Raw genomic sequence first — 25462 nt, forward strand, 5'->3', positions numbered from 1 at the left:
CATAATTACATCAAATTTAAGCAACATTAGAATTTATCTCCCTACTGTTCTCACTGTTGATGAAGAGCTTAAATAGTTTGCTGAATTATAATGATGGATATGTTGTTGTGAACTGTAACTGTTTTGTAAGATTAATTATAAAAATCTCCACTCCACACTTTTTTTTGGTGGACATTCTTAATGAAGCTGTTTTAAACACCTAATGGCTGCAACTAAGTGACATATGGTTCAACTCAAGGTGCCGAAATGTTAATGATAAAAAAGATAAGTGTATATTAACAGAAGGGCAGTTACATACTGATACATATTGCTCCACTGCATTTCAACAGTGTTGCAAATATATTTTGTTAGAGGACATATAGAGACATTTTAAAGTTTTTTTAATGCCTAAATGGAGGTATAATAGGCCTGATAATTACTTGATCCCTGCTTTAAAATGTACCTTTGAGCATCTCTACCAGATGCTGCTCTGTAGCTGGACTCTGACTCCTCTAAACATTATTCTATGGGGTCTTTATTATGTATGAGGTGGAAGAGAAATGTCCAGGACAACAGTGAGCTTTTAGGTGAATTGGGGTTGTAGCCTACATGTAACACACTCCCACAGAGACAGAGGCAGAGAGTCGGTCTCAGGGGACGACGGGGAGGTTTTCCATTTCACAGATCATGTGAGCAGAGAGAGAGAGAGAGAGCGGGCGAGAGAGACGGCATCAAACATGTCAGTACTTCCCATCAGAGGTGTTTGTTTTTCAAAATGTTGCCACTGAATCAGATTTTTTCAGGCCTATAAACTTTAAGGGACACTAGAAAATGTGTTTATAGATATTATCATATATGCAAATGATGATGCAGATTACTGCTGCAAGTCATTAATAAGTATTTAATTCTCTTTGAAGTAAATTCTGCCTTCACAATGAAAACATTACATTTGTCAAATCTGCACATTCAAAAAGAACAAAAAGTAGATAAATACAGTATTACAAACACTACTGTTGAATATTTATATAAACATGCATTGAAACTACTGATGCTGTTTAAAATACATGATTAAATATGATCAGATTTTATAATATATAACCTTTATTTAACAAGGTAAAAGCCTCATTTAGATTAAAATCTCTTTTCCAAGAAAGCAGCATAAACATTATTAACAATAAACATAAACAACACAAACACACAAATACAACTGTCACACAATACAGACGAGTGAACACAATATCCAGTTCATATGCAACACGAGGTCAAGGATGAAAATCTGAATGAATGGTAGTCATAAAGTAGTCAGCAGGTAGTCATTTATGTGACTCATCATATTATATAACCAGTAACACCAGTATCCAAGTAGAGCGATACTGATATTGATATTGACAACTACAATATGAAAAATGACAAGATGTTTCCACATGTTTACTGTTGTTGCTGCGATTTAAATCTAAAACTTTTAACAGCTAAGCAGTGTCATCAAGGCAAAGAGAGTTAATCTGAGTAGCACCTTTAAACAACGAGTGAATTAAAATGATTTATATGAGGCATAAAAGGCATTAAGAAAAGATTTTGGCTTATATAGATTGGTGCTTGCATTTTCTAAAATGTGAGAATTTGAGGCCTTTATGTTTCAAACATGATAGTTTAACTGAACAACAACAAAACAAGACGTCAACATGAGCTCTACGAAATTATAATGATTATGTTTTCAAACGATTCATCGAGAAACTAATCAGCTAATAATTAATCGATAATAAAAAAAATAATCGTTAGCTGCATGGGCCTTTAATTTGAAATCCTTACCCAGAAGCAGCAGACCTGTTGTGAGAATGGTTGGCATGGCAACGGAGAGATTAAGGAGGGGGGTGGGGGTGGTACCTTTCCACGTTGGAGACCAATGACGGGACAGGTAGCAACAGGTGAGCAGGAAAAACACACACACATACACACACACCACACACACACATACACACACACCACACACACACATACACACACACCACACACACACACACACACACACCCCGGGGGAGGGAGGGGGAGGGGGGAGATCCTGTGTGACTTGACGGGGAACTAAAGCGCAGAGGAACATTTCACCGCCGCGGAGGAAACTGCAGCTGATCTGGATTACAAACAATATTCCCTCTACAAGGATTTATAGAGTTCTGTAATCTCTGTAATCTGTGTGTGTGTGTGTGTGTGTGTATTTATTGTAGTATAGTATATTGTGGATTATTGCTCTGCTGATCCACCTGTGTCTTCTTTGCTGTAATGTTTCTGCAGCACCTGTATCGCGGTGGATAGTTTAATTAATTAGAGGACTGCCTGCCTGTTTTTGTGGGTTTAACTTTAATCCCGGTCCTGCTGACTGCAGCACTATGATCAGCTCGGAGGGCCTGCGGCCGGCCACGAACGGCAGGAAGCCGCTGGGTAAGCTCGCCTCCCGGCTGGAGGAGGTGAAGAACCCGTGGCGGCAGGTCTCCACGCTGGAGCTCAGCCACAACGAGGCGGCGCGGCTCGCCACGGACGCGCTGCTGGAGCACGGAGAGAAGGAGTACCGGAGGGTGCTCACCGAGGAGCGGGAGCTCAACTTCCTCTCCCCGCTGGAGATCCGCTACATCACCCAGAATGCAGCCAAGACAGGCGGCCCCGAGAGCAACGGCACCGGTCCCAACGACCGGGACTTCGGGGACGGCGACGCCGTGTCCGAGCTCACCTCCGGGACTTACTTCCCGATGATGTCCGACGAGGAGCCGCCGTTGCTGGAGCTCGGCTGGCCGGACTCCCCGGCGAGATACGGACCGTCTGAGACGCAGATCTACTTCCAGAGAGACAAGTCTCACAACGTCAAAGATCTCATCAGGTCCCTCATCAACAAAGCCAAAAAGGTGAGAAAACACTGATGTGGATCTCAAAAACATGAGAACAGTTTATTACAGCATCCAGTCTGTGAACAAAAAGTAATAAAATACATTTTTATAAGTATAAAGTTGTATTTAGAAAAGGTTTTATGTTAAAAAAAATACATACTATCTATATCTACTTACTGATTAATGAAAATATTGTAGTGGTGACCCTTTACGTAAACAAAAGTACCAGTACATGAATGTAAAAATACTCCATTACAAGTAAAAGTCTTCTGAAGTATATGGTTTATACATGATTATACAATTCTATATGACATTATTAATACTGAAGCATCAATGTGTAAGCAGCTAGTTTAACCATGTTATACACTTTACATCCCCGACTGACAACGTTCTGACACACAAATTTGTATTATTGTTTGATAAACTTTCCTTTAATGTTTGCTGTTTTGTGAAATATTAGAATATTTGACCTTTTGTTCATGGACCTGTAAGAGTTATTGAAATGACACCATGTGAGACGTTTAGAATAAAAATGTGTGTTTGGTGGAGCTGTTAATAGCTCACAGACATGACAAAGAGACACAAATAGGTCTACACGTGTTCTTTGTAAGAGGTAACAAGCCAGAGAGGTTGTCAGCCAAACCACTGGTTTAATCTTTAATGTGTTGTATTTAATAAGCTCATCATGCATGAAACAAAACTTGAGCTGCAAGAAGAAACTGTAGCTGTGAGATAAGAGTAAAAAGTTTAATATTTCCTTCTGAAATCAAGTATAAAGTTGCACAGAGTATAAACTTATACCTACATAAACACTAATCTGTCAGTTAATCAATGGTAGAATATGAGTCAAGTGTCTGGGAGCGTAGTAGTGTACAACATATCATTTACTTTAAATTAGTCTAAATGATGCTGTCACTCCCGTACATATGATGTAAACACTTCTCCGCGCTACACCTCAGGGGATTATAGCAGCCAAAGCTTCAACCAAAAATAAGGTTTTAGTCCAATTTTAAAAGATTTAAATAGCATTTCTAGTGTTTTTCATCAATTACGATGACACCACCGGAGACAAACAGGAAGATTAAAGTCTGTTTTTCTTCTTGTTCCTTCAGTTGGATGTTTTTCTCTGTGCAGAGTTTCATCTGCTGAAGGAGGAAAGTTTCTCTGAGCTCATCGTTCAGGAGCCCAAATGAACATTAAAACATGTTTTTCTTTGCTGTAATCATTCCTCCTGTTCATACTGACCGTTAGAAGATCCCTTCATAATGTAATTAAAAGTTTATCTGAAGCTAATATGAAGCTTCAGCGTCCAAATGAGTCAAATCAAGTAGATATCTTTCAACATTACAGTCTTTTTAGTGCCAAAGTCCCTCTTTTTGTTACTATACTTCCACCTGCAGCTCAACAGGGAAACACAAAGAGGGAATTTGATGCTAAAAAGACTGTAAATGTGTCAGATATCCACTTGATATGACTGACTCAGACTGCTGAAGCCTCATAGAAGCTTCACAGAGACTTTAAATGACTGTGTGGACACACTGTGGACATTTGAAGGATCTTTTAATATCCAGTATGAACAGGAGGAATGATTACAGCGAGGAAAACCTCTTTCACTGTTCATACGGACACCTGACTGCTGCTTTAACACACATGTGAAAAAACTGTGAACCTGTCCTTTAAGGCGTGGACGTATGAGGATGATATATGACATCAAAACCAGTTTGGCAGCCAGTCATGGTCCAGTATGTGACTTACACAAGTGGAAACTTAAAACCTCCACCACACATTCACTTGAAAATCAATCAATCAATCAAACTTCATTTCATACAGGTTGGTGCAGTTTAAAGTGTTTTACAGATGACGAACAAAACAAAACTGACACAAGAAATAAAACTAGTTGAAACAATAAAACCAGTAAAATACATAAAAGTAGTAGAACAGATTATATATAAGAGGGAATAAAATATTAATACAACAACCTGCTGCAATGATTAGCAGCCCTGATGTCTTTTACTGTGGTGGAAAGTAAATAAGTACATTTACTCAAGTTCAGCACTTAAGTACAGTTTAAAATCAGAGATTATAGGATGAGTCCTGGTCTTTGTAATATTAAGTCTCAGCCCAGTTTTTGTTTTGGTACCTCGTGTTGCCTTTTGGCACCTCATTAGCACTGTTTGTATGGATGATTTGACAATAAAAGTCTCTGGAGTCTCGTTGATGGAAAAGTTCCAGCTGACTCGTGTAAGAACAGGTCTCAGTGTGACTTCACTGAGAGTGAAAACAACTTATATACTGAGATGGACTTTCAGTAATCAAACAAACATCACAGAAGACTTTTTTCTTTTTTTTGGTTTGTCATCTCCGCTGTGCAGTGATTCATGTGAAATCTAAATGATGACCTGTAACACTCAGTTTGTGATGTGATGGAAGAACCCACAAGAACAAGGAAATGTCTTTCTTTCAACCTACATAAAGTTGAAATTCAACGTGATGCTTGAGAGAGCTGGGTAATGATATGGAAGGAAGTTTGTCTCTGTGGGTGTGAAGGTTGGCAGGTGAGAAGAAGCCCTGCAGGGAGGGAGGACACCTGCTGCATGGAGGGGGGCTGCAGAACCAATGCCAGTTATAACAAGACTACAGTCAAGCTAGTGCTGGTACGCTGATGTTTAACACCTTTAATGGTGGAAAGTAACTAAGTACAAATACAATTTTGAGGTACTTGTACTTTACTTGAGTATTTCCATGTGATGCTACTTTCTACATTCCAGAGGGAAATATTGTACTTTCTACTCCACTACATTTATTTGACAGCTTTAGTTACTTTTCAGATGGATAATATAACAAGCTTTTAAAATACAACACATTGTTAAAGATGAAACCAGTGGTTTCCAACCTTTTTGGCTTTTGACGTCTTACAAAAAGCAGTGTGTAGTCGGGGTCACATTTCACATGTCTATGAGTTGTTAACAGCTCCACCAAATAGTGATTTTTCCCTCTAAACTTCTCACATGCTTTCATTTCAATAAATGTTCAAATGATCCAATATTTCAGCAAAAATCAAAGATTAGAGAAAAAGTCCAAAAACTGAAAACAGGTTTGTGTATCAGAACTTTGTTTTTTCTTCTTTCCTCTCCCATTAATCATCTCACCACCCCTCAGATTTATCTGCTGACCCTTTGGAGGGGCCCGAGCCCTAGGTTGGGAACCACTGGACTAAACTAGCTAACTGTATATAAAGTAGTGTAAACTAGCTCCACCTCCAGCAGCTACAACAGTAACATGCTGCTCTAACACTGATGCTTCACTATTAATAATCTAATGATGTCATATATAATAATATATCAGTCAGAGGGACCAAACCACTACTTTTACTGCAATACTTTAACTACATCAAGCTCATAATACTTATGTACTTTTACTGCAATACTTTAACTACATCAAGCTCATAATACTTATGTACTTTTACTGCAATACTTTAACTACATCAAGCTCATAATACTTATGTACTTTTACTGCAATACTTTAACTACATCAAGCTCATAATACTTATGTACTTTTACTGCAATACTTTAACTACATCAAGCTCATAATACTTATGTACTTTTACTGTAGTAGGATTTTTCATGCAGGACTTTTACTTGTAATGGATTTTATTTTTATATTGAGAGGATCTTTAATAAATGCAGCCTGTAATGAGTAAAAACATTATGACAGTGTTGGTCTCCTGTTAATGGAAACTGTCAGTCGGGTGTTTTTGTTTTTCATGGATCCCACCTGACTTGAGTTCATTCCTCCCTCGACTGGTTTGCTTACAAACAAATGCCGGCGTCCTTCCTGTTTGATCAGCTCTTATCTCCGAGCGCTCGCTCCGTCTCTCAGTCAGTCAGTCAGTCAGTCAGCTGACCTCAGATAGGAGACGTTTACATGCAGTAAAATGAGATGAAAGCAGCTCATTTATAATCATTAACTCTGATTAAATTAACTGTTTTTGATCAGCACTGTACAGCAGTGAGTTCATGACTTTTATGTAACTTATATAAATATGAGTTTATACTGAATGATGCTAAATTGTGTCATGATCAGCAAACTGATCACAGAACAGGCAAATAAGAAACAAAGCTGGTTTTATTGGCTCAGCATGAGTCAGCTCTCCACTTCCTTATTCTTATACGTATAAATAGACTTGTTTTATATTCCTGTTATCTGAGTCTGCGGCTAATAAAAATAAAAACATTTTTAGCTTATGATATTTTCTATAATCTGTAGAAAAACAAGTCGGAGGAGCAGTTCTGTGTCGGCGTGGCGCTGACGTTGACCTCTTTGCGGCGTGTTTGTGCACAGTCAGCAGCTTTGAGATCAAATGACACTGTGAATGCAGCTGATAAACGGCTGTTAGCAGAGCTGGACATTTGTTTGTTTCTCTTATCTGAAGTTCAGATTAGAACAATAAACGAGCTTCGACCTCGTCTGAGTACTGGAGCGCATCATATTGAAAAGTTTGCCCCCCCCCCCCCATATATGGAATCCCTTGGGAGCACTTTGCTTGTGTCAGGGAAACACAACAAATAACTTTTTAAATATTTGTATGAAACAAATATTTGTATAAAACCCACTATTTGTGCTGCACGTGTCTGTATGTGTGTGTGTTTGCACACAGCCACGTGCACATGAAGACAGTCTTGGTGTGTGTAACATATATCATACCTCTGTTTCATTTCAGTGCATGTGAAGAGTTTATTTGTTAAGTGAAAAAACACTATTTAAGTTAAATTAATGTCCAGAGACTTCAGATCTCTGGAAGTGTTTTTACTTTCAAGCTACTTGTATTTTTTTAAATTCTAAATTCTTGGTAACATAAAGTTGTAATTAAAAATCCCATCTGATATTTTACCACCGGCGGCCGCTGGTATCATTTTCTTTATCCAAAACACATTTTTACGGAGCACAGGAGGGGCCACGGAGAAAGGAAACTAATTAGTGCTACTTAATGATTCTGTTTTGCCTGTTAACCTCTTGCAGAAAGCACCAAACATATTCAGTCAGCTGGAGGTTTGAAGAAAGCAACAAAGAAGATGTTTCCTCTGTAACATCAGTTACTTCCTGTAACCATGACGCTGACGCTGAGTTTTTATGAACTGGATGATATTTGCAGGAGCGTGAAAGTCTTTTATCCTGTAGAATCAATTTAAAGGATCTCAGAGATATCAGTCTATCAGTGTTGTGTTTACAGTAAGAGAGAGAAGCGTAGTGACGGTCAATTCTGTTAAATCAAGAGCACAAATTAGTTTGTTTTTTTTCTCCATGGCTCCTCCGGGCCTCCGTACATTTTGTACCCACAGACACATTTCAAAGGATGTTTTAGTAGAAATGTTCTTGAATGAAATATGAAGTGAAACATAATAGCAGAGCTGCATTGATGCTGATGATTGATTATTCAGTCGAGTATATATTTTTTAATATATTAATTGTTAGTGAAGTTTTAAAAACAGCCCAAAACCCCACAAATATTTAATTTACAGTGATATAAAACAGAGAGAAGAAGCTGAAAACAGAGAATCCTGGGTAATTTTGGTTTAAAAAAGACAATAAATTATTATAATCATTGCTGATTAATGATCAGCCATCTACTGCTTCTCACCTGCTAAAGTGATTGGCTGCTGTTTGTCTTCCACAGTGGCCAATGAGGGACAAAGGATGCATTTATAAGCAATATGAAATAAATATACAGTCTATGATGATGTAACTTTGCAGAAAAGTTGTTGCTAATCAAACCTGTCAGTGTCAGTGCTGCTATGAAATCTTCATGTTACGCTGCATGCTAACGTCTCTCCGGTCTCCCCCCTCGCTGCTGCAGGTGATAGCGCTGGTGATGGACGTGTTTACAGACGTCGACCTGCTGTGTGATCTGATGGAGGCGTCCAACAAACGCAAAGTCCCCGTCTACATCCTGCTGGACGAGAAGAACCTCAGCTACTTCACAGAGATGTGCTCAGCGCTCGACATCCAGAACTCACACCTGAGTGTAAGTCGCATACACACTCCAGTTTTTTACTTATTCAAACATTTAGTGAACGTTGACCCAGACAGACGTACAGTATCAGACCCCGACTGAGTTAATACACGTCCGCTACAGACACTGAAGAGCTGCTGTTTCTCTGGTTCGGCAGCTTTAGGCTGAAAGTTGGTGAGAAAATGCAAAAGGTCACAGAAGGAAGATGATATTATGAGGATTTTCTACCAAACAGTGAAACCAGTGAGAATTAATCTGATTCTTTAAATTAAATAATTGTTTTATTTTTATGAATGGCAGCCGCGCTTTAAGGATGGCAATGTGGGTTTATTGGTTGGTCCACCACTATGGTTCAAACTGAAATATCCCACCAGCTATTGGATGGATTTTGTACAGACATTCATGCTCCTCAGAGGATGAATCAGCTGACTTTGGTGATCCATCTCGCGCCATCATCAGCTCAAGATTTCATTACATCCGATACTTAATTTTATGATCAAATACTTGCAAAACTAATGATATTCCATCAACTTCAGCTGTACTTTGTGTTTAGCGCTAGTAAATGTTAGCATGCTAACACGAACATGGTAAACATCAACATGTTAGCATTGTCACTGTGAGCATGTTAGCATGCTGATGCTGATGGCTGTGTTTTAAAATCAATCCCTCGTTCACTTAAGCTGTTCTGTTAGTACTTTCATGTAGTACACCGTGTGCACTATGTGCTTACTGGCGTAGTGTACGAACTTTGACAGGGTAGTGTTGTCTCAAATCAAACACAGCCGTTGTGCACTTACCGGAAATGACGATCGCAAATTAGCATTAGCTAGCGTTAGCATTCGCATTATCGTTCGCGCTACCAAATCATTACAGACTGCTAAATTAACCCAAAAAACATACTGCTGGCTTATATCCAACAACAGTATAGTGATGCTTAGTGCTAAAAAACACATGTATATCTTACATTTGTATAATGTGGCGATGTTCACCATAGTTACAACGTACCCGGCTGCCATTTCCAGTTTGAAAAGTGGTCCCTCCCCTTCCGCTACGTAGACAAGATGGCGACCATTGAGGGTGAGAAGTGTCCATAGTTCCACACTCAACTTTTTGACCGTTATGAGTGCACTACATTTTCCCATACTTCTCAGTGTGAACGCACTGATGCACTCAAAATGTTCAGTGTAAGTACAGAAGTATGCGATTTGAGACACAGCACTATTCCCTACACAATAGACTAGAGCTGCAACTAACAATTATTTTCATTATCGAATAATCTGTCAATTATTTTCTCAATTAATCAATTAGTCATCAATTAGTGTCAATCATTGTTTCCCAAAGCCCAACATGATGTCTTCAAATGTCTTGATTTGTTCACAACCTAAAAGATTTTCAGTTTACTTTCATAGAGGACAAAAGAAACCAGAAAATATTCACATTTAAGAAGCTGGAATCAGACAGTTTTTCTTAAAAAATTACTCAAAACAATCTATTATCAAAATAGTTGGAGATTTAATTTAATAGCTGGCAACTAAATGATTAATTGACTAATCGTTGCAGATCTAATTTATTACAGTATTTTGCAAACTCAGCAGTTTAATCGTCTCTACACTCAGCTTCCAGAAGTCACACTGGAGTGTCAACAAGAGGAATGAAAAGACTGTGTGTGTGTGTGTGTGTGTGTGTGTGTGTGTGTGTGTGTGTGTGTGTGTGTGTGTTAAGGTGGGACGTGTAAAGGATCTTCTTGTTTGCCTGCTCCATCATGTGCTTTGGCAAGAGTCACTATAACCTTTCGTCTGTTTTGTTCACTCTGCTGAAGTGTCGTAAAGATGTAAAATCTGTTCTGGTGCGTGCGAGACAAAAGACTCCACTGTAGTTTTAATGACGGTTGTGGCTTTAGACTGTCTGACTCATCCACTATTTTAAAGTTCAGTCAGGACGTTCACATTTATTTTACCGTTTACTGAGACAACATGCGTGTTAGTGGCTCTGCTCACGTGATGAAGTGGAACAAATCTGAGCAGCTTGACAAAGACTGAAGAAGACACATTTAAAAAAAAAAAAAAAATGAACAACTAATCAACTGAATCTGCTAATGTAGAGGAGGTTCAGGGCCTGAAAGCAGACAGCAGAGAGGCAGTGTTGCTGAATGCAGACTGAATGAATTGGATATATGGAGTCATAGAGCTGCAGCTAATGGGGTTATTTTTTCATTGATGAATCTGCTGATTATTTTCTCTATTTATCATTTTGTCTGTAAAACATCTGAAGATTGTGAAAAATGTCACAATCACAATATCTCATAGCACAAAGTGACGTCTTAAAATGTAAATTTAAACATAAATATAAACATAAAATAACTACATGACATAACTAGCATTACTGCTACAACCATGTGACAATTAACTACTGCATTAGCATGATGCTAACACATAATGGGATTTACCATTAACATGCTAACAAAAATTAGCATCATGATAATATCTTTTAACAAACGGCCAATATGTACATACTTCACATGTTGAACATTATAAAACAACATGTTTACACTCACAAACATATATTTCATGTGCTGTGTGGAAACCAACTGGTTCACGCTACTCGCTCATTCTGCTTCTCCACGCTTTGCATCTACAGCAAGCTCAAAGGGTCAAAACTCAATCTCAGAATTCAAAATTGGTTTAAAATACAGCCACCGCTAGGTGAAGACATTGTATCCCAGTCGAGGGGCAGCACAGGTGTTTTTGCTCATTCGTTAGTTAAGGCTGCAACTAACAATTATTTTCATTATTGATTAATCCGTCCGTTATTGTCTCAATTAATCGACTAGTTGTAAAATGTCAGAAGATGTTGAAACATGGTGAGATATTAGGATGTCCGAGCGTTCTTGAACACACCTCTCATAGCAGCAGGTGACTTGATGCTGAAGTTGATTTTAATGGTGCAATTAAATGATATAAAACCTGGAAGAAAAGAAATAAATCAAAAAAGTTACAATTTTAACTTTAGCAGGATTCTGTTGTTTAGTCCTGAATTAGATCATTTTCTGTTTTTGTTTGTTTGTTTTTCCTTCAGTGAGCCTCCGTACTGTGTGCACACTTCTAACAGTAAAACGTGTGTTTGGTTGCAGAACATGCGTATTCGCAGCGTGTGCGGGGACACGTACTGCACCAAGAGCGGCAAGAAGTTCACCGGTCAGGTCCTGGAGAAGTTTATGATCATCGACTGTGAAGAGGTCATCGCCGGGTCGTACAGGTGAGCTAACAATCATTAAGCATGTACTTAACCTTCTCACTTCTGTCAGTTCACCGTTCCTGACGTTTCAGTCGTGTCCAGATAACATTATTTACAGACTTTAAGGGATTAACTCAAAAAACATGAAATGTTCTTTACAGATTGTATTGTAGGTCATCTCTTCACTATCGACTCACTAATAAAGGTATAAAATGACCCAAAAATACTGAAATTTCTGAACTATCAATGATTTTGGTTTGCTGCTGTGTTAGCCACTAGCGCAGGAGGACAGAGTAGAGAGCTGAAGTGAAACAGGAACTTATATCTTCTGTTCCAGATGTAAGAAAACCTCATTAAAAATCTCATTAACATTTGTAACTCTGCTAATAAGTAAAAATCTATCTCAGTAGCTGTGTGACAGGATCTGTGTCACAACTTACCAGCAGAAACTGCACTGCAAGCCGGGGACATAAAGTTTGACAGATGTTGGCATTTACCAGTCAAGGAGGGTTTTATGAAAAAGGCTGTAGTGTTGCATTCTGGGAAATGTAGGATGCAGTGTTTTTGGACTAAGTGTCAGGATATCTCGGCCTCTGCTGCATATATGTCAGTGCTTCACACAATCTCAGTGTGTTTCCATGTGTAAAAAGTTGTATAAAGACTTTTGTGTCTCAGAGGACGCTGTGTGAAATCTGATAGATTGACTCAAATGATGTCACTTGAGTCGTTTGGGGCTGAAGACGACAAGTTTGATAAGTGAAAGCAATCTGTGGAGTTAAAAAGAAGTGAGGTTAGCAGACCTGTAGCTCCTCATCTCTGCACAGTCGAGTGAATCGAGACGAGTTGCATTGGGAATAAATTAGCAGGTTTTAACAAGGAAGAAGATGTGGAATAAAAAAAGCTGCATCAGTTTTGATCCTTGTGTCCATCATGAGTCTGACGGTGTTATAAGAATGCAACACTTTGTCGGTGGAGAGCTCAAGGCTGAAATGAAATGAAAACAGATCACAGACTGATGATGTGTAGCTGTAAGAAACTGTGTAGGTGGACTCTTCCTTTTGTAAGAAAGAACAGAAATAAAGAGACAAAGTATGAACATAAAAATAAGTGTTTGATAGCAACAGAGTCTGTGGAACGCTCACATTTAACAGTCTGACATTTACTTTGCATCCCACCTGATAAGCAGTTACGAACACGACATGCAGAGTGGAGGATTACAGGAGGAAGCTCTGGGACCTTTGCAAATGTGTCTGTGTGGAAAAGCTTTGTAACAATGCTGGTGTTGTGCAGCCGACTGACTGAGCTGTATCTGAAACCGAAAATACCTGAGTAATACCTGTAATTACAGCTACGCACTCAGCAAGTAAATGAAAGTAGAAACTCTGAACAGCAGCGGCTGCAGACACGTTTATTTAGAGCAGATTTGAATAAACAGTAACAGAAAGGATCTCACTGTTAGACGTTTTCATAGAAATTTCTCCTTTTTCTACTTTTCTTTCACTTTAACTACAGCTTTTTGTGTTGTTATGGTTTCCTTTAGGGATGCCAGTAACGATTAGTTGATAATTGATTAATCTGCCAATTATTTTCTCAATTAAACAATTAGCAACAGTTAAAAATGCCCATCACAATTTCCTAGAGCCTAAAGTAATGTCATCAAGTGTCTTGATTTGTCCGACCAACAGTCCAAAACCATAGACTGTATAAAAATATGGACGTAGTTACCGTGACGACACCCGTCGGTTTCTGAAGAACGGTTTTGAAGCTCAAAGCGAGCCGCTCTGGCCGTCGCCATCTTGGCAATGCTTGACTCTGTCTAACTCCCAGCCAATCAAAAATGGGCAAAGAGGCGGGCCGAATGGCTGAAACAAGCCACCTAGCGGCTGGCGGACCTGTCACTCAAAGCAGCCATGTCCTTCATTATGCATAACTTTACGGCATAATAACATTTACTAGAAGTGTGTGGCGGTGCCCTCTGCCTGTATTTTCTTATTATTTTGCTGTGTTCGGGATGTTTCTAGGCGTTAACCTTTTGGGCGGTGGGTGTGTCGCCACCAGCCAATGACAGCATGCAGGGTGTGAGGTCGGGACTGGTAGCGTAGCGACCAGGTTACATCTCCGTCTCTGTCCTCTGCTCTGCTCTGCTCTCTGTCTCTGTGTCATGGACGTATAAAGAGCAGCAGGTCTGTGTGTAATCGATTAATGGTTGCAGCTTTAGTTTCTTTTCTTGATGGGTGTGATGTCAATATTTTAAAATATATATTTTCTATCTATCTAGCCGTGATATAAAGATCTGAAGAAGAAAATGCTTGTGTGTTCTGTTAACGGATTCATCCTCAGCTCAGACTTGGCGCCATTTTCTTTTGCTGTTTGCACTTCAGTGTAAACACGTACTGTAGTGTATTAATGGAGGTGCTGCTCAACTCTTAACAAGGGAGTGTTGATAATGACAGTTTTGCTTCACGTAGGAAACTGTTTCCGCTCTCATTAAGAGGAGACTATTATTAGTTTTTTGAGCTTTATGAAATCACCTCACAAAGCACATTTACTATTTGACATTTTAATCACACTTCTCTAATTACCTGTGTGCCTCTCGGGCCCTGTTCACACCTGGCATTAAAATGTGTCTTTGGTGATCTGATCAGCTTTAAGTACAGCTCAAGACGCGTTGAGATCCGATCACTCAGACCACGTTTGCAGGTTGTCTGGGCCGCGTTCTTTTATCAGTGTGTTCTGAATGTGTCCTGGACCACACCGAAAGGCCGTCTACTTAACTGACGTCCTCTGCGTAAACAGAGGTATGTCCTCGTTTGCACGCCAACGGTGTCATAGTAAAGTTTGAAACATCCACGTCTCACAGACCACCTGCTGATTAAAATGAAGGAGGTTAGCCCTGAAGTTAGCAACAACGGGTTAGCCTAACCTGACCAGGCTCACTTAAGGTGGACTGACCTTTAAGGTTCGACCAGCTATTCTCATTTTAGTGACAATTTCTGCTGCTCCTGACAGAGAAATGTCTGTCTGCTGAGTCTCTCCTCTTCTTTGCAAACAGAAATGATGTACGTGTTTATTTGCAGAGCGGAGAAAGGATCACAAGTGGTCACTCGAGACACATGTGGAGACGAATATTAATACCAGATGTGATCCTCTGACTGCATCAAACCTGTTACTGTTGCTTCTAACAAAGACATTATCGCCTCTAATGAAAGACGACCCTGATTATAAGTCGACCAGCTTTTCCAACACCTGTTTTTATTTATTTATTTAGATTTCCATTAGCTGCTGTTACCAGGACAACAGCTAAATAAAACAATGCTACAATAATTTCATGTACAGCTGCAACGATTAGCTGCCAACTATTAAACTTATTGCAAGCTATTTTGATAATCTAATAATCATTTTGAGTCATTTTTTAAAGTGTCTTAAAAGTGAATATCTTCTGGTTTATTTAGTCCTCTGTGACAGTAAACTGAATCTCTTTGAGTTGTGGACAAAACAAAACATTCAAGGACGTCATGTTGGACTTTTGGGAAACGGTGACATTTTATAGACCAAACAACTGATCAATTCATTGAGACAAATAGTTTTGTTCCTCTCAGGGAGGTCAGAGGTCAAAGCTAGCTACGTAGCAGCTATCCTTCACTCTGGCGAGGCTCATATTTACCAACTTAAAGTCAGATTTGATTGTTGAGCAATGAGTTTGCTAATTACAGGATCAACCAGCAGCTTATTCATATCGACATTAAAACTCGGTGACAAATATTTGACGAAGGTGATTTTCATACCCACACACATTTTTGCATCTTTGTACAGTCAGTCACCTGATCGAGGTGTGTCACCAGCTTCCTACTGGTTTCCTTCCAAAGTCACATCGTGTCCCTTTTTTATCCTTCCTGGTTCTGTCCACACAGGTTGGTTTTTCTGATTATCGTATTTTCCTTTTTACTGTGAGTGTGTTTTTATTTGTGGATGAAGCGAGGTTTCAGCTGTGTGTGCTAACCTGTATGGGTGGTAGGGTCAGGCATGACAGGTTGTGAATGTGGAATGAAGGGCGAGGTCTGGAGAGGCGCCAAGTGGCTCAGTCAAGGCAAATGTTGTCTTATCGCCACAGCACGCCTCTTTCTCCCTCTTCTGCTATCTTCAAACGTCCATAAGTCTCTTATGAAACCTATGAAACAGCCGGATCACACTTTGATACCCGAGGAGTGGCCGTTCCAATCGATTTGAAACGGATAAACTTATTTGAAAAGCAAATAAAAAACACTGATTCATTGATATTTAGTAGATATGGCTTGAGAAAGTGTGAAATCTCTTTATAGTTCTACACAAAAAATAAAGTGAGTCTGATCTGATGCTTGTATTTACACAGCAGCAGAAGATAATAGTGTTGATTTAACATGTATCCTGGTTCTAAAGTATTAAATTGATCAGTTTAAACTGTTGATCTGACATGAATGAGAGTTTAACTGGTGAATGCGACTATTGAAATTGACGTGACACGATTAGAGCTCGACAAAATGAATCAGCAACTATTCTTATAATCACTTTAGACATTTTTAAACCTGCATTAATTGATGTTTTGTCCACTAGTTTTCAGCAGAAACAAGTAGTGAACTCTGACACATCATCAGCGTTAAGTTGATATGTTGAACTTGTTAGCAAACAGTTGTTTATTTCCACATCCAGCAGTTACGGAGCAACATTATCATTCATGTGGAGTCGTGTTTCTGTCCACCTGGTGAATGTAAGTCCAATATTCACTCTCTTTTAGCTCTGTTTTTGGTCTCCACCGACTCCTGAGGGAAATATCTGGCTCTTTAGCTGCTAAATGCTCCAATATGTTCACCAGCTAGTCTAGGTAGTGTACAGTGGCTTTCTACAGCTTTTTCTCTGAAAACGACGCTATGAGACGCTGAGAGTGAACCAGAACAGTAAAGTTGCAGCCGGACAGATAAACAATGAGCTGAAATTCACTATAAAGCTCCGTAAAGCCGTTACACACTGACAGATCAGACTGTGTTATTATAAAAATACTGATTATAGCTGCTTTAAGGATAAATGTCAAATATTTGCTGGTTGCAGTTTCAAAAATGTGAAGAACTTTTATGTGTCATACATGTGTCACGTTAAACGACATTTTATGGACAAAACAATTAAATCGATGAATCGAGAAAATAAGCGTCAGTTGCAGCCCTTCACACGACCAGCCGGAGGGAAAACGTCTCAGTCTGTGGGAGCTGTTGGAACTATATTAGTTATGAAATGAAGTACAAGCTGAATGTTATCTGTAAAGCGTTTTTTTATTATCACAGGTGTAAATAAATAAATTAATTAATAAACAGTTATGGGAAAAAGCAGATGACAGTATAAGTGAGCTTATCTTGACATGATTGGCCTTCCATAGAAAAATGACCCAGGTTTATAATTTAATATTACTTCTGTGGTAAAGTGAAGATAGATTTGAGTGTCAAACACGACCTTAAAGCAGGTCATAAAGTGATTATATACAGCTGTAAGACGAGTCCAACCTCCTCCCTTCATAAAGAAAAAAATACCTTACGGTTGATGCAGTGGAGGCGTCTTCTCATCGCTCCCCTTCAGAACATACCAGGAATTTCACTTGAGGTGAAATCTGTCAAACATATTTGAGCAGTGAGTGATTGATCACTGAGGAAAGCTGCCCTGCAGGTTCCTCAGAGCTATCTGGCTGCTGTGAAACACTCGTCCCGTCTCAGCATGCGTCCCCTGCAGCTCAGCAAGCCGCTAATGGCTTTGGAGTTATTTAAATGTATTTTTTAAATACATAAGTATATAAATATTAAATATGCCTGAGCTGCATGTGGTTTAGTCTCTGCAGAGATTATTAAAGGCCCTTCATGAGGTTGTTTGAAAACACTCTGAGGATTAGAGTCATGTTCTTTTATTATGTTTTGCAAATGAAAGTTGATTCATTAAATTGGATAAATTTGAAGACTAGATAGCTGCTGGAGCTCTTTACGGGACAAGTCAGTGCAAATGCTGAGAGGAAGAACTACTTCCTGCCAGTGATGACGTCAGATTGGTCGCACAAGCCCGCGAACGTCTGTCCGTGCCGTAGTCTTTGTTCACGTCGTCCACTTTCATATTTCGGATCTGATTCAGCTCCAACATGTTCAGGTGGATCTGAGAAGTTGACATTTGAAGTAAAGAAGGAGAAGAAGAAGTGAAATCCTGCCACTATAGTTTGTTTACGTAGCCTCCAAAGCAGGAGGAAGCTTCCTTAAGCTGACCAATCAGAACAGAGAGGGCTCATCAGGAGGCGGGGCCTTAAAGAGACAGGAGCTAAAACGGCCTGTTTCAGGCAGAGGCTGAACTGAGGGGCTGCATAAAGGACCAGTAGAAGATAAATAAAGAGTTTTTAACTGTAAATCATGTAAAGATATTCCAGTAGAGCCCCAGAGTATAAATACAGGGTTTGGATACAAATATGTTTTTATATTTTGTTGAGGTTTGAGTTTCCTCGTCCTCGTCAGTACAGCTCGTATGTTCCTGTAACTCTCAGTCCTCTGTTCAGCCGTGAAGGCATCATTATTATTATTATTACTGCCGCTCAGACGGATGTCACCGGTGTTCGTGCACCTGTTGTCTGGTCGATAAGCTGATGAGTCACCACGATGACTCAACACTGTCCAGGAAATTGTTAAGAGTCTATCTAGGCTGATCTGCAGTGTTATCAGCTGTAGGCGGAGGGAGATAATTTACACAGAGACAGCTGGCAGTTACAAATCTACATCACAATTTGTGTTTTTTTTAATACTCTAGTTTAATTTATTTTTTGATATTTTTGTATTAAGAAGCAGCACAACACATAGAACACATTATCCTTCCCTATTTACCAGCGGGAGCCTCATTTATTGTATAATATGCTCTGTGAACATATCTGTGAGTTGATGGACTGTAAAAACGTCAGATATCTGATATGACTAACTCAGACGGCTGAAGCTTCATATTAGCTTCAGATAAACTTTTAAATACATTTTTGCACAGAAGGAAGGGATCTTCTGATGGTCAGTATGAACAGGAGGAATGATTACAGCAAGAAAAACATGTTTCACTGTTTATTTCGGCTCCTGACTGTTAATTTAAGACAGACTTGAAAAATTGTGAACTCGTCCTTTAAGGGCCGTTTCTCTCTTCTCTCTCCTCTCTAGTTTCACCTGGCTGTCGGCTCAGGTGCACAGCAACATGGTGATGCATTTCTCAGGTCGCATCAGCGACAGCTTCGACCGGGAGTTCCGCTGTCTGTACGCCGACTCGCAGATCATCGACTGTTTCTACAACCCGGAGGAGGAGGGGATGCCGTACTACCCGTCGTACCAGGCCATGATGGCGCCCGGCATGGGGCTGGGGCTGGATTTACTCTCTGACAGGTACCGAGAGGAAGTCCTGTTACTGATAAGACGTTTTATTTCCTTATTATTACTTAAAGGGTCACCGCTCTTTGTGACGAACCGTTTGTTCAGTGTGTTTGTTGTCATGCTTGTCATCTGTTAAGCTAGTAAGACAAATGCTTTGCTTTTCCTGGTTTTATCCTGGTTTGTTTGTGTTTAGCATTTTGTTACATTTACATCTTAAATCAAGACAGACAAGTATGTTTACATTCAGTTTTTGATTATTAATTTAATCTTAAGTTTTCTTGAGTTAAATGTTGGGCGGCAACTAACAATTATTTTTTATTATCAATTTATCTGTCGATTATTTTCCCGATTAATCGACTTGTTTGGTGTTTCAGTGTTTCCCAAAGCCCAGCATGTCTACAACCCAAAGATCAGTGTTGCCAACAAACACTAATGTGCATATTTTTAAAAATCCAACTAAAGACAAAACTGACTCTAACTAGTTGCGTTTTTTCAAGCAGCTATATCCTCAATATGCATCTAAATCTACCTTTTAATATTATAAAACTATTTTAAGCAGGCTGTTGCATAGAATATAATGAAGTATGTACAGATAGATGATCCAGACACTGGAATAAACTCACCGTTTGGTCTGTTCTGACAAAACAAAATCAAACTTAATTCATTTAGAATAAAAATAAAAGAGGATTTCCTCAGTCAAACAACGGGGATCTGTGATTGGTTGGTTCGTACGCACATTCACAGTTCACTCACATTTCTGTCTGGCTGATGATTGGTCGACTGAAGGTGCAACACTGCCAAAAAAGTAACCAGATAATATCCACATTTGAGGAACTGGAACCAAACTCGAACTTACCAAACTCACCACGCTTTACCCAGGAGTCAAACACTTCCGCTGACATCATCAGTGATGTAAGGAGAACATCCACGTAGCTGTGTGCATGTGAGCCTTAAGTCTGTTGACCTTTGACTTCTTCATCATTTCTATTGTTGCTCTGACTAAACTTCCTGCTAACATTTGAAACAAGGACAAACATTCACTGTTTGATTAGAGATAAAAACGACGACTGATACTGGATTCTTAAAGGCCAATAATATAATTAACAGTAAGATAAGAATATCAGCAGCTGAACAAAATAATGATCTTTCAGTAAGGCTGCCTCAAACGTGCTTATTAAAGAGTTGTGATTTTTAAAAACATAAATATATTAAACTTTGATTAAGACAGTCACACATTCAAAAAAAATTCAGAAATTCAAACTATAAAACATTTCTGTGCTGCAGTTTCTTATCATGTATCTGCCAGCATGTATGACTGGAAAAAGCACAGATGAAATCATGTTTTCATATCTAAAATATTCATTTAACACACAAAATATCCAAAACCCAAATAAATACAAAATACACTATTTTATATTATGTGAATTTCTGTTAAATTCACGTGTTTTTTTGGTAAAGTAACAGCATATACTGATATGTTGGCCCCAGTAATAACTGCAGTGTTTTATGTTTTTGTATTTGCTATATTGTTTTATAGTTGATGGGTTTATAATGTGTAATATATACGTATTTAAGTAGTTTTATAAAGTATCTACAGTATGTTCTGACTTGAGTTTGTCTGTGTCTGTATCTAATTTCACAAATAATAGATTTCCTAACCTTGTTTAAAAAAAGTATTCAGTTTGCTGATCTTTATTTTCTCTCCGTCCTCCGGCAGGCAAAGGGAAAAGGTGTGCTCTGAAAACTCCAGCAGCCAATCGAGTAACAGCATGTCCAGTGTGAAGGCCGCACCTGGAATGACCTCCAACACGGTGTACAAGGTCACTCAAGGTCACGACAAGACGGAGCTCAACGGTAACTCCCACCTCAGCCCCGAGAGGAGAGGCGGAGAAAGAGGAGGACAAACCCCGACACCTCAGAGTCACGTCACACCGGCGCCACGAGTCCCCGTCGGCAAAGGATCCAATCACAGCCCGGTTCCCGAGCGACCGCCGCAGAGCTACGGTCAACCAATGGGCATCGACTGGAGTAAGCCCAACCCGGGGGACATCATTAGATCGAATATAGGCGGCACGTCATCCAAGTTCCAGGCGTTGGGGTTGTACGACCACAAACCGAACAAGTTCCACAGCGCCGGACTTGCCCCCAGTAACCCCAGCCAAAACCTGAACCCCAAGACCCCGTCACCCTCCCCAGCCAACGACAGCAAACTTGCCCCCAAGCAGAGGACTTCCTCCAACCAGTTCCTCAACAAACTCCAGGAGCGCTTCCTGCCCTCCTCCAGCAAAGACAAAGAAACCTTCAACTTCCGGAGGCCGCCTTCCCCTCACAGCTCCTCGCCCTGGGGGGGACCGGACCTCTGCCCTACTGAGCCGGAGAGCCAGCAGAGCCCGCCACCGCCGCTCTCCCCGCCCGTGCTGATGAACCGGCATGACCAGAAGCGAATGACGCTGGGCCACAGCAAGCTGGACCTGGTGAACCATTACAACAAGATGAAATCCAAGCAGGTGTACAGTCGCTTTGAGCTCAAGAGCTCGAATTAAACTCAGACTGATGTCATCTGCAAACATTCTCATCCAGACCGCGTTCCCTCTGTGTCTCTTTTTACATGTTTATAGTGGAGAAAAGTGTCCTTGGTTGTTTTTATAAAGTCCTTCGTCTGTTCCTGCGTTTTTCCTCTGTGATTCTTGAAACCACGTCGCCTCTTTTATCATGTGAGGAGACGTTTCAAGTACAATCGGGTTGTGACTCTTTGTGGAGTCATGGTTTACAAAACACATGAAACAAATTGTACATTTACAAAATTAGTCATTGAAATTGATCTGATTTTTCGACACTTGAATCATAATTTTTCAAAAAGAAAAAAAAGGTTTGAGCTAAAAGTCTCAAATGTTTTATATAAATCAGCGTCCTAACAGACACATCTGTCAAATTTTAACATGGCAGCTGAACTGTGTGCTGAAACATGACAACAGATTGCCCTCGGTTTAAAGAAAATGTGAATTTAAACTGCTAGTTAAGACTAACAATTTAATATTTTTTCAGTGGAGTCTTTGTCGTTGGAACACTCAGAGGCAATTCACGGCAAAGCTGTAAAAGACTTAAAAATCACTTTTTGAAATATAAATGATGATTCTGCAGTTTTTTTTTTATTTAAAAAGAGGATAAAACCCTTCTTCACATATTTGTGGACAAGTTTTTCCTTCTTTTTCAAACAGCCGATGTAACGCTGGTTATGTTCTGTTAGCGATATCAGAGTCTGTGCCTTTAAACATACAAGATTCGTGAGGGCCCATCATGCTGTTCAGTAATTCCACTCAGAAAGCGTAAGCTAGTTAGCGTAGCTCGCTAACATCAACACTGATTCCCACATTACTTTTCAACACCTGCTGAGTCATCGGCTGCTTCTCTCACTCAGTGTTGTGTTCATCAGACATTGCACAGAGCTAACGTTAGCTAGCTAACGCTGTCTGTCTTTTGTCAACTCTGTCTCCTCCTGTCGGAATTACGTTCATATACGACCAAATTGCAACTGCAAAAACGTATTATTAGAAACGTAATGCTGCTGAATAATGTTTTTCTCTCAAAATAATGAGGAAATGTTAATTAACATGTTTGGCAAGTTGCAAAAATGTTGATACTGAACGAGTAGAATCAGGAAGGAGGAGACAAAACAACGGCTAACAACGGCTAACGACAGCTAACCGGCCCTCAGCTGGTTAACAGCCTGTGTAGCTGTCTACACAGATATTGCACCAAACTACCAGGAAAAAATAAAAAAATGAAAATATTATTTTTAGTAATTACAGTTTTGACTAAAAATAATTTTAATTTCAGTTCGACTTTTAATGGGTTTTAATGCTCAGATTTGTTCTTTGCTTTTTGATACAAAACAAACTAAAAGTAAAAAAAAATGTTTGTTTATTTTAATCAAAATAAGAGAATTAAGAATGATGTAATATGTGTAAAGACCCAAATGTAAAGAAAACCTCTTCATCGTCAAGTTTGTTTCTTTCATTTCACAGATTTGCTTCGATTTAAAATGTTCTTCTAACACTCCTGTATTATAATGTACAACATGTGCCTTGATCATCCTGCCTTCAGGTTTACAGTAATATCTCCAGTGACTTTAAAATAAGTGTTAATTAAAGGTACACATGTGCCTATTTTAAACAACGTTGCTACAGGGAACAAACCTCGCTGTAAATAGTAGAAGTTGAAGCAGTGCGACGATATTCCTGGTGCTGTATCTCATTACAATTCTGGGAAATTAGGTGTAAATGTAGAAACTGAAGGGCTTTTTTGAGGCGATGCAGGTGGTAAATATTGTTCTCAGCAGAAATAACAGCAGCAGATAAACTGTCAACACAGTTCTGAGAAGTTTACACCCTGCAGTAGCTGTCACGCCCATAAATAAGTTTATTATATTAAGATCTTCATTACAGAGATTTTCATCTGACTTTTTACAGATTTTTTTTCAAATATGTAAATTTGTACATAGTGTTAATTAAAACATATTAGATACTGTTAATAATACTTGTATTATTTACTGTCTTTGTGATGAATTGTGCTGATGAACGGTAGTTTTTCATCGCTCGGCATTACAGGACTTTCCAAATAATTCCTCCTCAGTACGGAGCAGCAATGAAAACCGAAGCAATAACGATTATTTTGATACGTGTTTTCATTTTGTGTGCGTTTTTGTTTACGGTTTATTTCAGAACCAGTTTGGTTTGTTGGTTTTTTTTTTGGTTACTCGTTGAATCAACATCTGTCTTATGTTTGTGTGACTATATGTAAATACATTATATTGTATAAAGTAAATGAACTGACTGTCAGGAATTTGGGTTATTCTTAAGGAAACACTTTATAAACGGATTTGTTTGTTATTTTATTTGTACGATATGTTATTTACTGGAGAATGTGAACTTCTGTGTGTCGGTTGGTCTTAATTTGTAAGATGAACTTAAGAATTTAATAAAACAAAAAGTTGAAGTTCACAGATGTTATTTGCAAATGTTTTGTTACAGTTAAAATCATCATCTTCATCAAAAAATTAAACAAACTCCAAAGTAAGACAGTAAGAGATGAACTGTAATTCACAGAGAATAGTGTGGCGGCAGGTTGGCATGTTAATTACAATACAGAGAAAGAAATGAATGTATTCAAACAGAATTCAGAGTTTAAATTTCATGGAAACGTTTTGTAATTTAAACATATTTTTGCCTCAAGCCTCAGTTCATTTCTGACCCCATGAGTCTTCATCTGAGAGGATGTGTATCAGAAATTTGGGGGTTTTTAAACTCACACAATAATGAGACATCAGAATACAGAAATATAACGGAACTTTACAAAGAAAGGGGATGCTCAGCGGGTAAAATTTGATATTCACTGGTGCTCTTGAAGGAAAAAGGAGCTGAAATCAAACGTGCAGAAGAGCAAACTAGTGGAATTTAATAAAACGTCTTTATTAGTTACATGGCTTGTTCATGACGATTAAAAGAAGTTTAGATGTCTTCTTCACTTCCACAACTTCCTAATAGGGTAACCAGGACAACAGGTGTGAGATAATACGTTTCATTAGGCAGGTTTCCATCCAATTATAGTGAAAATTTTAACAAAATTTCCAGGATATCAGCAAAATAGAATTTTAATAAATGCATGTTTCCTTCCACTCTATGTGAATATTAGGAGATAAACAGCAGGTGGAGCTGATCAAACTATTGCAGAAGAAGAGATGAAGACATTAAAAGAGCAGCAGCCAACAGTGAAAAACAATCCAAAAACCTGATGGAAATATGACATCTCTTTAATTTTGGGAGCATTACAGTCTCCTCATCCCTCCACACAGATCTGATGTTTTCGTCTCTTCAGGTGACGTTAAATGATTCATTAACGTCATTGTTTCTTCACTAAATCTGTTTCCATTGCACTTTGTCGCATTTTGCTTTTATTGATACACAAAG

The 25462-nt window shown here is 39.0% G+C and overlaps 1 protein-coding gene across 1 annotated transcript; it reads left to right on the forward strand.

Moving 5' to 3' along the window:
• Nucleotides 1–1613: 1613 nt before the first annotated feature.
• On the forward strand, nucleotides 1614–22160 carry fam83c (family with sequence similarity 83 member C). Its single transcript, XM_044350117.1, has 6 exons — nucleotides 1614–1904; nucleotides 2269–2873; nucleotides 8710–8877; nucleotides 11996–12120; nucleotides 19290–19508; nucleotides 21214–22160. The coding sequence occupies exons 2-6, from the start codon at nucleotides 2364–2366 to the stop codon at nucleotides 22037–22039; spliced, it is 1848 nt and encodes a 615-aa protein (XP_044206052.1). The 5' UTR covers nucleotides 1614–1904; nucleotides 2269–2363; the 3' UTR covers nucleotides 22040–22160.
• Nucleotides 22161–25462: the final 3302 nt, after the last annotated feature.

The sequence above is a fragment of the Thunnus albacares genome, chromosome 4, assembly GCF_914725855.1.
Source record: "Thunnus albacares chromosome 4, fThuAlb1.1, whole genome shotgun sequence".
NCBI classification, from domain to species: domain Eukaryota; kingdom Metazoa; phylum Chordata; class Actinopteri; order Scombriformes; family Scombridae; genus Thunnus; species Thunnus albacares.